Source organism: Carcharhinus amblyrhynchos, chromosome 19, assembly GCF_965287045.1.
Source record: "Carcharhinus amblyrhynchos chromosome 19, sCarAmb.v2.hapA, whole genome shotgun sequence".
Lineage (NCBI taxonomy): Eukaryota > Metazoa > Chordata > Chondrichthyes > Carcharhiniformes > Carcharhinidae > Carcharhinus > Carcharhinus amblyrhynchos.
Window position 1 is genome coordinate 19,821,464 of NC_137342.1, and position 17,602 is coordinate 19,839,065.

Consider the following 17,602-nt stretch of genomic DNA (forward strand, 5'->3'; position numbering starts at 1 on the left):
CCCTCCCTTCCGGAGCATTCCAAAATCATGATACTTTAAGAAGAAAATAAACAATAGCAAGACTGCGGTCCATGAATAATGTGGTCAACAGCCAAAGAGAATTATTTTAAGTAACAGAAGGGATCAGACAAATGAGAATTGGAATTCTTACAAAAGAAAATAGTTGAAGATAATTCTAAAGAATAGTGTGACTGAAGGACGGATATTGATTGGCAAAAGGAAAATATTAAGTGAGAAATAATGGGCTTGATGGGCCTGATGTTTCCAGTATCTTAAGGACTATGTTTTGTTGTCAAGCTCGTTGAGGTAGATGTGAAAGTATCAACGATGATAGGATCCAGTGTTCCAATCACAAGCTCTATTGCTTACTTTACCTCAGGATAGATATTCCACGTCACCCATGATACTCACTCTGAATCGGAGGTATCTCCGTGGACTGTGCTTGTGCCTGTTCTAATACTCATTGGTATCGGTGTCATCCCATTTAACTGGTCTCGTGATTGTTGTCTGCTCGGCTGCTTTATCAAGACGCCTGTGCCTGCCCGTGTCCCATCACTGGATCCGACTGAGGAAGTCCGTGAAGAAATAGCTGTCGGCTTACAGTTAGAGAGTTCATTATGTATTTGATTTATCCGATTCTTTTCTTTTAAAGGTGGTGGGTAAGTGACCTTATTTTTCAGGATACCTGTGTGACGAAAAATAATTATAAAATTCAGTGATAATTTGCCAAGCGTTTCTTAAAATAACCTTTCACCGTGTCAAAGAACTCATTTCAATAATGTATTTTGAAATATTAGTGTTCAGAGATACCTCTGATGACAACATGACCAAAAATTAAGCACATTTTCTTTGTTTACTTTTCTGAGAGCAACATTGGTGATAAGAAGGCTTGTAAAGAGTGTATAAAGTGTAAAGCTCATATTTCTTGCTGTTGATTCTGCCATCACTTGGATTTTATGCAGAGATCTGTTACAAATGATAAATAGAGTGTGTATCTAAGTGTTTGTGTTAGTGTGGGAATTGATTAGCGGAGCACGGAATAAGGAGAGACTCAAACCATAAAAAATAACAGGAAACAAAAGGGATCAGATGAATGAGAATTGGAATTCTTACAAAATAAAACAGTTGAAGATAATTTTAAAGAATAGTGGGACTGGACAATGGGTGTTGATTGGCAAAAGGAAAATATTAAGTGAGAAATAATGGGCTTAAGGACTTTAAAGTCTGTGGATGCCAAATCAATGCAAGCATCAGACTGATCTTCACTCATCCATTGGCCCAAGATTTAAGGTAACCATTCTTATTTTAGGATTTAAGTGATGCCGTTTAACAGCCTTATATAGTAACTGGGCCAGTTCAGAGAAATGCAAGTTACATTAACTTAAACATAAAATTATTAAGTCTGAAGGACGCTATTCAGCCCATCGAGTTTGCACCAACCACAATCCCACCTAGGCCCTATTCCTGCAATCCCACATATTTGTCCTGCTAATTCCCCCGACACTAGGATCAAATTAGCATGGCCAATCAATCTAACCCATACATCTTTGGACTATGCGAGGAAACTGGAGCACCTGGAGGAAACCTATGCAGACACAAGGAGAATGTGCAAACTCCACATAGACAATGACCCGAGGCTGGAATTGAACCTGGGTCCCTGGTGCTATGAGGAGGCAGTGCTAAACACTGTGCCACCGTGCCACCCATCAACATCAGCAGCAAAGAGCAATCTAAGCAATGACTTAATGACTGGGGGTGAGGTTATTTTCCTCTGTGAAAAGTTCTTTAGGTAAACTGTCATTACAAAACAACACTGGATTCAAGCCTTTCAATAAATTTTGCAATGACTGAAAAATTTGCCCCAAGAGGGGTTTCTCTGCTATTTTTCATGGTTTGATTCTCTCCTTATTCCATGCCCTGCTAATCAATTCCCCCAGTAACATAAACACTTAGACACACACTGCTTTCATTTGTAACAGATCTCTGCATAAAATCCAAGTGATGGCAGAAAGAAATGTGAGGTTTTCACTTCATAAACTCTTTACAATCCTATAGTGCAGGATTGAAGTAACTGGCACTTACTCCAGGATATGGTGGCCATAATTGGAGATCTGTGCTGGGTTAAACAACAGATAAGTAGGCCGAAATCTAGTTAAAAACAGCGTACATAAAGTTATGTCATTATAATTTACCAATTAGAAGTTCTACTTCAAACACCTCGACCACTTTGGTTCTTTGAAGGCACATCATCAACATGCTCTTCTGGGACAGGGTGGCAGATTGGTTAGGACTTCTGTCTCACAGTGCCCAGGGACTCGGATTCAATTCTGCCTTGGGTGATTGTCTGTGTGGAGCCTGTGCACTCTCCCATGTCTGCGTGTGTTTCCTCCAAGTGCTCCAGTTTCCACCCACAGTCCAAAGACGTGTGGGTTAGGTTGATGCTAAGTTGCCCCTTAGTATCAAGGGGATTAGCAGGGTAAATATGTGGGGCTACAGGAATTGGGTGTGGGTGGGATTGTTGTTGGTGCAGGCTTAATGGGCCATATGGTCTCCGTCTGCATTGTAGGCATTCTATGATTGTATGAAAAGAGAGGAGCAGCTTATTACAAATCCCTAAATTGCCCGGATTCCTTGCAGGATGAGTTTATTTATGTTGATGTAGGATGGTGCCTCACAGAGGAGCACTGGCTAGTCTATTATCTGAACTACTGTGAGTACCAGTTCCTAGCAAGCACTGGTCCCTGTGACTGGAGGTGCAGTTATCATACTAGCCAAATTCACTCTTTATCGGTGTGGACTGTTACAATAATTTCAAATATTTAAAGGATTCTGAATTTCAATTACAGCCAGCAGAAAGAGAAAAATCTCATCCCATTGACCTGCTCTAGAAAAGAGAGATTTCTGTTAAGTAAAACATGAATGTACATTTCCAGTGTAAATATTAAACTAGTGCCAATTGGATCAGCTATTCCTTTACCTGGTGCTGTAGTTCAAAATCAAACAATCATAGAGCCCCTGCAGTGCAGAAGGAGGCCATTCATATTAATGATCAAATCCATTGGAGCAACTGCATTTCCAAGATTCCAAATGTGTGCCCACTCCTTAAATGTTGGACATGGGTCATCATTTCACTTCAGATAATTTAATGAGATGCTGTTACAAATGTCATATTTTTGCAGAAGATGTAACTATGAAATTAAACAAATCATTAGGTCTACGTGAACAGCTGTGTATTCTGTTCAGATTTTAAGTTTATTAGAAAGACAAAATCTTACTTTGCAGAAGAACGAAGTGATATCTTTCACATTTTGAGGGGAGTACTTGCCTTTCCTTTGCTCTGGCTGTGGGAAGGAGTTCGGCTGAGGTGTTGACGTGCTTTCCTTTTCCTGCAGCTCATCCTCACTTCCTCTGGGAATGTCGGAGCAGTGATTTGTTTTATTTTCTCTGTGAAGCTCGACATTCACTTTTGTTTCCACCTTCAGTTTCTCAAATGCTCCATGGTCCTCACTGTCACTGGCTGTCGTACACTCGGCAGGCCAGTAATGCTTCACGTGATTGGGCATGGCCTCAGCTGTTTGAGGGTGGGGTGGGGTAGGGGGATGGAAGTTAAAGCTTAATTAGAAATAAGCTACACTCTCAAAAGTATCAGGAGTGTCAATCCAATCTTTAATAGACATGTTACATGTTAGCTGAGGGCTTTAACATGTTACTGTGGCACTCTAGTGTAGGGTCCATTCAACTAAACTGTAGGCATGCAACCACACACACAAGAGGAGGAATTAATCAAAGTGGGTGCTACAGAATGATGCAATCTGGTTCAGAAGGGTATAACTGTTCCCGTTTCCTTTCAAAAAATCAGAAATATTGTACTACACACTAGATATGACTGTAACACTACATTCTGCACTCTCTCATTTCCTTCTCTACGAACCAAATGTTTTATATAGCGCACAAGAAACAATACTTTTCACTGTATATTAATACAGTGACAATAATAAATCAAATCAAATAGGGTAGTGGGAGCATCACCTCAATGTTTCACTGGTTGATGAGGAATTGGATTCAGAAAGCAGACACAGTTTTTCTATCAAGCTGCCCAGCAACTGACTTACTCAGGGATTTTGGTGAAATGCTCCTTTGAATACTGATGGGTTTTCTTGATTTGTATTAGCTGTGGCATTGTATTTTTAAAGTTTTATTGGATTCTTTATTTGAACTGAGATTATGACTATCTTTTATAGTCATTAACATTGCAATGTACTTCCTGACTTTAAAGCATATTGTGTGCTAAATAGTTTCGTAATGAACTTGTAAATGAGTTGGTATAGTGGCCAGAACTCTACCACCTCACTGCCACAGAATCGGAGTGAGTAAGGATCCAACAATGGAATTCTCCCGAGTGAGGCCGTAAAATCCCCCCCAGTGTCTCTTGTTGTCCTATACATGCAGTGTAAGAACCCACCTCTCTTGTATTTTCTTAAAGTGGGAAGATGCAATTTTTGAAGAGGCAAGCCCGGATAATATCTGGGTAGTTATAACTTGGCCGAAAAATACATTTTACAGTCTATCTGGGAAAAGGTAAAATCTCTTAATATTCACTTTCTCAAATCCAAAATAAGCCTCTGTGTGAAGTTACTGCCTTGAACTTAGGTAAGGGAGATTGTTGAGGGATTCCTCTCTGACTGCGGTAATCTATATTTGACACAATCCAAATTTGACACAATCCAGCCCAGCTGAGAATGGATTAGACTCAGTGTAAACAAGTGAGGCAAATGCCAGACTGAGAACCATTAGTGCCTCCTTGGAAGCAGAAATGTCAGTCAGTGGAACTACCATGTAGCAAGACACTTCACAACACAACTGACAGAAACAAGGCGCCACGTCTTTCTTATTGTTACTTGCATTTTGTCTTACCCTTTGGTGTACTGTGTATTGGATTTTTTTCATTATTTTTAGGTGCTCCTTGCTTCCAGTTGGGGTCCCCTTGAAACTCATCTTCTTCACTATCTGATGAGTGGCTTGAAGCGTAGGAACTGCTATGATCATCTTCCAGAGACAATTCACTGTCCGAGTCAGAATCTGGCTCTGGAAAAGGTAAAGGTGTATGAAAAGGTCCATGAGCGAAAAACAGGAAAACAGGTTTGAATGATTAATTGATAATATTTCATGTGCATTGATTCTATCTGTTAGTAATCATCATATAGAAGTTCATAGCAACAGCATCAATACCATTATAAGTTACAGTACAACTGGATACAATATTAATCAAGGCTGGCATGGTGGCAGAGTGATTAGCCCTGCTGCCTCACAGTGCCATGAGTTTGATTCTGGCCTTGGGTAGCAGTGTGGAGTTTGCACGTTCTCCCCACGTCTGCGTGGGTTTCCTCCGGGTGCTCCGGTTTCCTCCCACATTCCAAAGATGTGCCGGTCAGGTGGATTGGCCATGCTAAACTGTCGTTTAGGTGTCTCAAGATATGTTGGTTCAGGGGATTAGTGGCGTAAATATGTGGGGGTACAGGGATAGGACCTGGGTAGGACACCCTGTTGGGAGAGTTGGTGCAGACCTGATGGGCTGAATGGCCTTCTTCTATACTTTAGGGATTCTATTCTATTAATATAGACACCACTATATGAGCTTTTGATAACCAGTTAGTACTGGAGCATAATTAGTTGCATGCGTTGAACAGATATCATCAGACAGCAAAAGGCATACTTATTTCAGCTGCAGTATTTCAGGTTATTCCGTATCAGTAACGTATTCAGAATATTACTGCCATCACTTAAACTTCTTAAGTAAACATTCTGCATAAATGGACATTGCAGATTCATGAACCCGAAAAGCCTTACCCTCAGGTTTCTTTACTTTTTTGCGGAATATTGAAGAATCTGGTTCTGTACGGCCACCTTCCGCTTGACTTGACAATAAGCTCACTCTCTGAGCTTCATCCCTGAGAAGATACATAATGTCTTCAGTATTAATACAACTTGGCCAAAATTAATCAGCAAAACAAGAGGTGCGTTAAGATTACAGTAGCTTACAGGCTGGATGCCTCCTGTTTTAAGTAAATGGATCAGCAATTTGAAGAAATAAGGGAAAATAAATTTTCCCTTTGCAAGAAAAGTTGAATAACCTTAAACAGGAGGGTCAATATTGGAAAACAGTGAGGAATTACCATCTTCTAAAAGCAGCCTTACATCAAGTCTGACCAAGGTGAGAGGATGTGTGACCCAAGATCATGACCTCGAGCATCAAGAGCCAATGGAAGGGCTGCGTGCAACCAGTTGTTGAAAGGGAATGTGGGATTGGTGGAACAGGCTAGTGGCAGAACCAATAGAAAAACAATATTTATTTGCAGTGGATAACCGGGCAACTGCTACAATGCTGAAAAATTATTCCTACTTCCTGGGTAACTATAATAACTTGGAAAAAAGGATAACACAAGAAGAAAAAGGTGTAAATTCACTGATTGGTTGAGTGTGCAAAAGTAGTGAAAGGAAAATAATTGTAACCACGAGAGGTGAGTGAACCGGGTGGGATATTTCCGATGCTCTGATGAAGATGTTCCTTTCAATTAGCTGCAGGAATTCATTCTCTCCTCACAGTGGTTGGTTTCAAGTTTAATTCTTCAGAAAATAAAAACTGCCAGTGCTTTCTCTGCCAGCTCTGCTATTGAATCACGCAGCCCTTCCTGTTTCCTCACTGCACAGCTTCACCATACATAGGTGTCCTGTGCAGAATCATGTGAATTGTGGAGCAGTCTGCTCACAATGCTGTTATTCAGAGACACTTGTCAGTGTTCCAAGTGGATTTACACAGCCTCAGGTTGTACTTAGCCAGAAATTAAACACACCTCATCAGCTAATGACGGGCGCCAACTCATCACATTTCCATGGCTTTGAATGTCTCATTGCAGGGATTTAGTTTAATGCGAAACATGGATAGCATTAATAAACGGGGCAAAAGCAAGCACGATCAGTTAGATACTGTAAAAGAAGGATTACCTGACACCATCAGATGAAGCAAATTAACAGAGAGTGATGATAACAGTACATGCAATTGGTCATATTAGAAGCAATACCTGAAAAGATCAGAATCATGCAGCCTCCACCTGATTACCTGAGCTTAGAAGCAATGCAGCTATTGTGACTCTTGGCTGACCTGACAGTGCTCTCCATGGAAGCCGTTGACTCCCCAATGGCAGTGCGATACATTCGACCTTCATCCACGTACGTGTTGTTACAGTTAAGAGACCGCTGGAAGAGAGCGTAGAATTTCATTATACCCATTAATGCCACCTGTTAAACTAGCCCAGTGACTTCCAATCACCAAGCATATGGGCAAAAACAGGGAGATCCAATTACAGCATGTGACATTTGATGCTTCCTGTGGTGAACTGAACTGTTGCTGAACTAGTCGCTGTTCTCTTCAATTGTATAGCATGAACTGTGCACTATCATTTCTTATAATCTACCATTAATCTACTATTTGTCAGATTCTGGAAATGGTTCACCAACCCTGGTACTGGTGCCTCAATCTCCTCATTTGTTTTTTAAGCAGTAACTAGACCAAATGACAAAATTAAATGTGCAAGGACTGCCTGCCAGATGCCTGCCTATTTGAGCAGACCCCAATTTAGCGGATCTCCCAGAAACAGGTGGGAGCTGCATTATTGAAAAGAAATTGGAGATTTACGACCATGATTCCATTCTGGTGCAATTAAATGTGGCAACTGTAGCACTAACACAACATAATGTAAGAAAAAGTCAAACCCTCCATCACTTAAGGTGCTCCAAATAAGCAGCTCTGAGGTAATGAGATTTTTTTTTGTTTGTTAGGACAGCAAGTTTTTTTTAATTCATGGGATATGGGCATCGCTGGCTGGCCAGCTTCTGCTGCCCATCGATAAAGGCAAAATACTGCAGATGCTGGCATCTGAAACAAAAACTGAAAATGCTGGAAAATCTCAGCAGGTCTGACAGCATCTGTGGGGAGAGAATAGAGCCAATGTTCGAGTCTGGATAACCCTTTGTCTGCTCTGACATTGGAAAAAAGCTTCTTTTCCCAAAGTCAGAAAAATGTTACAATTAATCAGGCTTTGCTGTTATTCTGCAAAGGAGGATTACAACTGTCAGTTGTTTGACTCTTCAATTTCATAAGCGAGCGCAGTCAATGCCTTTCCAAATAATTGTGACAATATCCCAACGATTACATTGGAAAATAGCTTTGGACTTGTGCTAGTGTACAATGCCACCAGATTTTGTAGCACTATCCTCTATCCTTGTTCAGTAGTTTCGTAAGCTCGTGACAAGGGAATCTCTCCGACAATTTTCTTTCAGCTTTTTAGGTCGTCTTTCTGGTTTTACAAACACTTACTTCTACAATAATCTGACTCTGTGGCCCAAATTTTCAACCATTCACGCCAGCGGGATTTTCCCATCCCACTGTAGTGAACAGAGATTTGACTTGCCGCCAAATTCTCTGTCTTCGCTGTAGCAGGAGCATGGTGTGAACGGGCAGTGAGATTGTGCCATATAAATCTGCTTGATTATAAGATGGGACTGGAGAGTGAATGTAATCATAACAAAGATTTAATTACGTTGCTAACATTTTGGTTGCCGGCAAGAGAGAAGATTGATTATTGTTAATGAGGCATTTTCTTCATGATGCTTGGCAATTTCTTATAAAAGTTTTGATGCCGTGATTACATTACTTTAAAACATGCAATACTTGAGCAGACTAGCAGTACAACCAAAACATTTCCCAAGGCAAAAAAAAAATTGGTTGGCAAGTCTCGCATAAAGTTATTGAAGTTAAACAATTATTGACAACGCATGATTCAGTCCAAGACATTGCAAAACTCATTAGTAAGATCACATTCAGAACATTGTGTGCACCTTCAGGCACACTTTTGTCAACGGGACAATGACACATTGCTCCCTTTAAATGTGCATCAAATGAATAATCTTTTAGAAATGTGTATTTTGCATTATGAAAATCCCCTCAAAATTGAATTTGATTTTATGCAAAATAGAAGAAAGGGGGATATAATTCAGGTCTTGTTAATTAACTCTGACTATTGAGTACAAAAAGAAAGGACACAAGTATAAAATCAGCCAGTCTGAAGGGAGACATCAAAGATTAGTCTCTCTGCCCCAGACTAGTGACTATTTGAAACAAGATCAGTTAATACTATGATAATTTGCTGCACTAAAAAAAGGAGCCTGATAAATTGGCTTGCCAGCAAGACTGAAGCTCATAAGGACCAGTACATACAGAAAGCATTGAATATTTTACAGAGCATTCTAGTTCATGTATTGCCTAGCCTGTGAAAATGCCATTTGTGGAATGCAATTGGTCAGGGTTCACCAACGTGGGTTGCAATTACTGAGTGATATTAGGATGATTCGTTGGAGTGGGCAGAAGCCTCTGGATGTGATTGACATGAGAAGATTGGACCTCACAGAACTCTGGTCATAAATCTTCTCCAATAAGAATTTTTCTAATGTAGCTTCTCATGTTCCTAGAACCCACATGATATCTAGTAGTGGCATAACCATTTCAATGGAAATATGTTGGTGACTATGGGTGTAAGTTGGAGTCAGAGACAATCTTTATTAAGGATGCATTAAGGCAAAATGTAAGACAAATGTAGGGTCCCTCTTCACCATAAGACAAGGCACTAAAGTTAATACCAGTGAAGTGACAGAGGAACTTTGAACTAGGAGTGACCAGTGCTTGGGATGGTAGTCCAGATACAGTTTAAGAACTCAAAACCACCAACTCATTCAATAAGATGATATTATGAGGAGCTCAACCTGTGAATCCAGACATTTGTAAATGCTCTAATATGACTTTTGAGTGGGGTTAGGATGATTTTACAAGTTTTACACTGTAACTTCATTCTGCAATAATTAACTCTCCTAAAATGTCAACTTTCAGCTATAGAAGATTAATGGAATAACATTGTTTAGCTTCGGATTGGATTGATCAACCAAAAAGTTCATTTATACTTTATAATTTAAGCTTCACCAAAAATATGAATAAGTTTAATGTGTAAAATATTTTTGTTTTACATTCACAAAGCTTTCAATGTTAGTTTTACAGTAACTAGGGCAGCAGATTATGGGTGTGAAGTTGAGTTTGATAATGCCCAATGTTTGGGGACCAAAGTGGCGTCTGCTGCGTGCGCACATATTTGTGCCGTAAGTCATGACCAATGGCAAATTGGTGATGGGGCTAGTAACAAGCATCTAAGGAATCATAAAATCTCTACAATGCACATGGAGGCCATTTGGCCCATCAAGCCTGCACTGACAACAATTCCACCTGGGCCCTATCCCAGTAATCTCATAGATTCACCCTGCTAATCCCCTTGGCAATAAGGGACTATTTAGCATGGTCAATCAATGTAACCCGCACATCTTTGGACTATGGGTTGAAAATGGAGTACTCGGAGGAAACCCACGCAGACACAGGGAGAACGTGCAAACGCCACACAGATAGTGACCTGAAGCTGGAATTGAACCCGGGTCCCTGGTGCTGTGAGGCAGCAGTGCTAAGCACTGTGCCACCCAAGCGCACACTGGACATATGCAGAGCAATGTCAACCAGCATGTAACCCTGATATGATACTGGGACTGCCATTTTGGAAACAGACACTCCAGCTAATGCCCTCTCTTAGCCTTGCACAGCTGAATGTGTTCAGCAACACAAAGGACCCATCCCCCCCAGACGCTATTTAATGTGAATTATCAATTGCTTCTAGTTAGTTGATAGATAAATTCTTCAGGCTGCTGCTACTATTCCACAAGCTTTCCATAGCTGCTGAAAGATACAAACATCTATAGGGTGGGATGTGGTATGTGCTGAAAAACCTTTTGCTGACTGAAAGGCTGTTGAACAAATCAATTGCTGCTAGATATTGTGTGCACTCACTTGCATTCCCCATGGAATACAGCACGAGTTACAGAATCAGCTTACAGATCTTACAGAGTAGGACAAATTGCCAGAAGAGGAAGGAGGAAGAAGGGTTTTCAGCAGGAGGCCATACCCATCCAGGGACCATATTCAACCTCAGAAATGAAGATTGTGCGAGATTTCTGCGTTTCATTAAGGACACCCTCACTGAAAGCTGCCAGCTGTCAGAGGATAAGGACTGCTTCACTGGTGCTTGTGAAGGTGACCTTGGCAATAAACTTCTAGACATTTGATTCTTTCCAAGCCAGACTGGAGATATTTGCAACATCTCATCATTTGCTGTCTACTACTGAATAAGAGGGGTTACCGAGACTCTCTATTCAAAGAGAGAAAACTAGATTCTCTCTCCCCAGATGCAAACAGGCAGAACAAGTCCAAGGATTTGCTAGGATTAGGGACTTTCCAATGATGTAGATTGTCATTGACTGCACATACACACACCACTTTGTGAAGGCCCTGCTTCAGCTCTGCCACTCTCCTGGAACCAAAAGGAATTCCATTACATGCAGGTCAATGCCCAGCGTCCTGGCAGCAGTCATGATGTCTTTGTTTTGTGGCAGTCTGGCATGCCAGCTACATTTCAGCCACCAAAGGCTGGCTACTGAGCAAACATAGGTTTTCCCTGACAATGTAATTTGTGACTCTAGTTTGCAAACCACACACCTACACACGATAAGTGCCACATGAAGAAGTGAAAGGGTAACGTTGTGGTAAGGGAAGCGGGGGGTCAGGTAAGAGTCACATGTTTATGGGGGATAAGGAGGAAGAGGGATATGAAGTTAACTACAATGGTTTCAGCTTCACTGTAGTCATGCCCTCAGAACCATCTCTTCCATGGAACTTTGCTTATACAAGTGTACCTGTCCTCCACAGGTTCGCTCTCGCTGTCTCCGGTTATGCATTAGCTTGTCCAGCAAGACAGAGGGGATTGTGTCAGTGAGTGTTGTTCAATCTGTTTGGGTAGGAGGCTTGGGGGTGAACTTAGAAGTCTATAAAATAACGAGGGGCATATATCAGCTAGCTAGTCAACATCTTTTCCCAGAGGTAGGGGAGTCTAAAAATAGAGGCCATAGGTTTAAGGTGAGAGGGGAGACATACAAAAGGATCCAGAGGGGCAATTTTTTTCACCCAGAGGATGGTGAATGTCTGGAACAAGCTGCCAGAGGTAGCAGTTGAGGTGGGTACAATTTTATCTTTTAAAAAACATTTAGATAATTACATGGGTAAGATGGGTATAGAGGCATATGGGCCAAACACACGCAATTGTGACTAACTTAATGCTTAAAAAAAATGGCGGCAGGGACAAGTTGGGTTAAGGGCCTGTTTCTATGCTGTAAATCTCTATGATTCTGGGTGACGTGGTTGTCATTGTTTTTATTCTTTCACAGGATGTGGGTGTCTCTGGCTAGGCCAGCATTTACTGCCTATCCCCTACTGTCCTTGTGAAGGTGGTGGTGAATGGCCTTCTTAAAGTGCTGGTGTGCTGATACATCATGATTGAAGAGCTAGCAGTGTGGTTAAACTATATGATGTGGGTGTGAAGCTTTCAGCAATGTCAAACGCATAAGAGTGCAGTGGAGTATATGAATGCAGGTACGAGACCTGACTGATAGAGATTGTTGGGAGGAGAGTGATAAGGGTACTGTGAATTGAGCAATAACTGAACCTTGTGGTGCCCGAGACTAGTGTAGGATCTGGCATTTGAAGATGCACTGACTGACCGTAATCACTCGTGTGGGGTCACTGAACTTCTTATGCCTTTGCATCCAGATCCTTGGTGTTAGATTCTTGACATTGACCTTCATGGTTATCTGTTCCCACTTACTCTTGACTCTGCCTGGACCTCTTGGCCTGTTGCGGATGTTGGACATTTCTCCTCCATTCCACCTGCTCCACCAAGACCTGCACCAAGTGCAGAAAATACTGGAACTTTCTATTCTCTCCCACGTTCTGGGTGCAGCCAATGAACAGTGTGGTTAGCAAGGGCTCCTCGTAGAAATCATGCTAATCTCAAATAACAGGGACAACCCAGTTTAGCTCTCTATGTACCTCCATTATGGGTGGTGAGACACATTTGCTCTGTGAAGAATTACACACCTTCAGTGTTTCAGACTGGACAGTATGAAACAATATCCCTTTTCTGTCAACCTGGTAACTTACTGATAAAACTGTGGTTCTGGTCAGTACCGTGTCATCTGGATGTTGTTTCTTTCCAGTGAATATATTCTTCAGACCTTTTCGAACTTCCTTGTTGAAGATACAGTGGCAGAAGAAAATGAAGAGTCCCTGAAACCACAGAAGAGTTAATTTACAATGGCAAATATGACAGAAACATTTCTTGGAGGCAAACCAAGATAAATCTGGTGGTTACCATTTAGCTCCCATTGTGACACAGTGTTCACATGTAAATCAGAGAGAGTCCTGCTGTCCTCTGGATGGTCATAAATGTACACATGTTTTGCAGTATTGGTGCTATGTGACATTAGCTTTTCTAGTAATATTTTCATCTGTTTTTCAAATTTTTTAAATTCCAATTCAATCCAATCAAGTCCAATTCAGAGTCTCAACAAGTTGAGACATTCCTAATCCAAGCTGACAAGACAGGGCTCTCACCTCCTGTCCTGGGCTTGATTTATATGATCCAAGCTCCTCCTCCAAGGCTCGATCTCATTTGCATCTTAGCCAAAAGGCTGAGATGCCACTTTTAAAAATTGCTTCAAATGAAACTGAAATGTAACCTAATGACTTCAACCAGGCACAGCATGTCGATACTACACTTGATCTTAGCCAAAACGCCGAGAAGCGATTAAATGGCAGGGATTTTCAGTTTCGAAATGGACATTAACGATCATTTAAATAATGGAACACAATAGAAATACCTGGAAAATTAACATTTGGTTAATTAACGCCATCAATATTTTTCACATTTTAGGAAGTTATTCTCCTGCCTTTGGGTAAAGAGTAGCACACATAATATAACATTTAAACAAGTCTCCAATTGTTCCTGGGCTGTGCAATCATAGAATCCCTACAATACAGAAGAGGCCATTCGGCCCATTGAGTCTGCACCATCTCTCTGACAGAGTATCTTACCCAGATCCACTTCCCTGCCCTATACCCGTAATGCTGCACAATTCCCATAGCTAATCCACTTGACCTACACATCTCTTGACTGTGTGAGGAAACCCACACAGACACGAGGATAACATGCAAATTCTAGACAGACAGTGATCCAAGGCTGGACCGACCGAGAGAGACACAGACACTAAATAAACCTCTCCAAGTAATCTTTGTACTTCATGAAAAAAATTATAATTAACTCCTTGTCAACTATAACATTGAAACCTAACCTAAGTATTATTATTCAGGTAGTATGGTAGCACAGTGGTTAGCACTGCTGCCTCACAGCACCAAGAACCCAGGTTCGAGTCTTGGCCTTGGGTCACTGTCTGTGTGGAGTGTGCATGTTCTCCACGTGTCTGTGTGGGTTTCCTCCGGGTGCTTCGGTTTCCTCCCACAGTCCAAAGATGTCCAGTGAAATGGATGAACGTGAAAGCACTGGGGAAGAGTGCAGAAAATATTCAGCAGATTGGTTCCAGGGATAAGGAGCTTAAATTATAAAGATAGTTTGCAGAAGTTTGGGACTGTGCTTCTTGGAGGAAGGCAGGTTGAGAGGAGATTTGTTAGAGGGATCCAAAACCATATGGGGTTCGGACAGAGTAGATGCAGAGAAACTGTTCCCACACCTAAAAGGAAGAAGAATGATCGGGCACAGATTTAAAGTAAGTGGCGGAAGAAGCAAAAGGAGGAAAAGTGTTTTCACACAATGAGTGGTTAGAGTCTGGAATGCACTGCCAGACAGTGTGATAGAGGCAAGTTCAATTGAGGCATTTAAGTGGAATGAGATGGTTAACTGAAAAGGAAGCATATGCAGGGTTACAGGGAGGAGGAGGGACAGTGGCACTCAGTGAAATAGACATTCGGAGAGTTGGTGCAGACACCACGGTGTCTTTCTGTGCTGTAACAATTCAGTGAGTAATGTGTGAAAGGTTTAATAGTTGTTAACGATGAGGTAATAAGCCAGACTTGATCTACATAAACATCAATTTACCCAGTAATCACTTTCAAGCCATATTTGTTTCAAATGTTGAGCTAAAACACCATATCAAGTTGGATTTTTAGTCAAACATTTCTTAAAATGCTTCAGGTCGAACAATGCATTCCAATGTAAATGGTCTTTTGTGTGATGATTAATAATGTGTCAGAGAGAGAAGAATAAAAAGGAGTGCTGCAGAGGTTTAAATTCACATCAGCCCAGGAGCTCCAAGGTAGAATAATACATGTTTAAGAGGTTGCTTTAGGTGAGCAAAACAAGTCAGACACTGGTATTTCAAACATTGAAGGAGTGGTTGGCCATTCATCTCAATCATGGGGTGTCCTCACTCCAGCAGCAAATACTTGTTTAAATTTGCAACCTGCAAGTGCTGACAATACAGTTGGCACAAAGGATAGTTGGTGATTCTAGAAGCACGAATGACATTCAGTCATATACAAACACATCATTCAAGACACGGGCTACCAAATTTGCCAAGCAAGTAGTCCAATTAGTTACAAATTATATGAAAGAATCTCACACATGTGGGATATTTACTCTTTAGCGAAGTGACAAAGTAACACTCTGTCACACCTGCAGCTTTCATCTTACCTGGAAACAGCTGAAAACGGCAAACAGATAATGGAAAGTCATCGTGTCGTTATTCACTGCCATCAACCCCAGCAACCAGGTCGCACTGATGAGAAGCAGCATAAGGAAAGCTGTCCTCAGACCAGATCTAAAAGAAAACATGGATCTCACTCAGTGCTCAAAGATACAGATGTAGGTAGGAAATGGAAAGTCATCGGACTGACCTGATTTCATTTGAAGATTGCTCTGTAGCTTCTATCATATTGCAAAATAGAATTTAAATCACCTTTCTCATTGTGGGTAACCATCATGGCTGTTTTATCCACTTCCTTTTGACAGCTATGTCATCTGCAGTGGTAAGCTTTCATTCCAAAGTATTTCTATTGTAAAGTCAAGTCCATCAACTCACATGTTCCAGTGTTCATGATTAGCAGGCCCTCAGCTTCCTTCGACTGATGAAGGATACTGTAATGTTTGCTCACCTGGATGATTCATCCACCTAACATAGCCTTGATTTTCCTAGCAATTCAACTAATCCCTCGAATATTTCCTCACACTCAAGCTACAACTCTTCCACTGTTATCTGCCTCTTTGTCACTGGGCTCTTCCACCCACCACGTTATCATGTCCAATATGCAGAAAGCTCCACAAGAGATCCTTCTAGAGGAATTGGATTTCATTGGGTAGTTTCAGACTGCGTTAATGCTCCAGTGGTAACATTGGTGAGGAGTTGCTGCCTGATCCTGCCCTGACTCCGGAATGAAGTGGAGTAAAACTTCCTCCTCCACAGACTCAGCCTCAGCCAACCAAACGGGAACTCTTTGCTAGTTCTGCTTAACCCATCTGTTGTATTCATCCTTCTCTGGTTTCATTTTCACTGATGGTTAATTTTGTACTTGTATCAACCTTTGATCAACATAGCAAAAGGGAGAATACTGAATCCCTTATCCCACCACCCGCCCCACCACGCCCCCCCTCACCCATCCTCCCCCGAGTTTCCAGTTGAAATTCTCTGGGATTGGATGTGCTTTTCACTGACGTGGTCTGGACTCAGATTTAAGCCTGACTGATATAAATGTAGAAGTTCCTTCTCTTTGAAGCAATTGTTAGCCATTTGGCTATGTTCCCTCAGAAAGCAGAAGGATGCACAAAACCCAGGTACAGACATTGTGTAGCAGAATCAAGGCATTTCCCACCTTAAAAAAACCCCCAGCTCAGTATCAATATTGAGCTCCTCTCCCAGATCGTGGAGATCAAAGCTCCATCCAATTCTTGCTCTGGTCCATCAATACAAATAGCATCATTTTTTAGCTAGCTATCCTTAATGACTGTGATCGTCAACCTGATGCCAATTTGTGCCCAAAGTACAGGCAGTTCTGTGCCCTCCACCTACCACGAATAACACTGCTTTCAGCAATGTTCACAAAACCCACAATCAATTAACAAATATCTTCTTTCCATCCTTAATTCCAAAAGTATTGCAAACGTTCCACATATTGCCTGGATGATACTCACTGTTAATAATAAAACTTAAAAATGTGGATGCAAGACTCACATGATACCAGTCTTTTCAAAAGACCTGTGCCTCGGTCCGCAAGATGCTTTGGCAGCGAGTATGAAGATGACAATATTTATCTTAAGTAAAAGAAAGTAAAGATAAATAAGTTAGGTGGATTGTCCATGATAAATTGTCCATTAGTGTCAGGGGAATTAGCAGGGTAAATATAGGGGGTTGTGGGGACAGGGCCTGATGGGATCATTGTCAATGCAGACTTGATGGACTGAACGGCCTCCTTCTGCACTGTTGGGATTCTATGATTCCATGACTTCCCACACATTTTGTGAAAAATACAGTTGCTTAGAAGACAAATAAACCAGAGCTAAATCCAGGAAGCTGAGAGGGGGAAATATTCCATTTTTCCACAATAGGAGCAAAAGTC

At 41.4% G+C, this 17,602-nt stretch overlaps 1 protein-coding gene and 1 pseudogene across 6 annotated transcripts in view; both read right to left on the bottom strand.

Moving 5' to 3' along the window:
* celsr1a (cadherin EGF LAG seven-pass G-type receptor 1a) overlaps nucleotides 1-17,602 on the bottom strand; it is a 312,332-nt gene that overhangs the window by 7,702 nt on the left and 287,028 nt on the right. For 3 of the 6 annotated variants that reach the window (XM_080207361.1, XM_080207357.1, XM_080207356.1), the window contains exons 28-35: nucleotides 17,218-17,297; nucleotides 15,684-15,810; nucleotides 13,139-13,264; nucleotides 7,118-7,254; nucleotides 5,848-5,948; nucleotides 4,915-5,085; nucleotides 3,326-3,571; nucleotides 412-685 (exon numbers count right to left, since the gene is read on the bottom strand). In XM_080207361.1, coding sequence (XP_080063487.1) covers nucleotides 412-685; nucleotides 3,326-3,571; nucleotides 4,915-5,085; nucleotides 5,848-5,948; nucleotides 7,118-7,254; nucleotides 13,139-13,264; nucleotides 15,684-15,810; nucleotides 17,218-17,297 — 1,262 coding nt within the window. The remainder of the gene's footprint in view (nucleotides 1-411; nucleotides 686-3,325; nucleotides 3,572-4,914; nucleotides 5,086-5,847; nucleotides 5,949-7,117; nucleotides 7,255-13,138; nucleotides 13,265-15,683; nucleotides 15,811-17,217; nucleotides 17,298-17,602) is intronic. The other 3 variants (XM_080207358.1, XM_080207360.1, XM_080207359.1) reach the window with 3 other exon arrangements.
* On the bottom strand, nucleotides 13,606-13,785 carry LOC145355662 (U2 spliceosomal RNA; annotated as a pseudogene).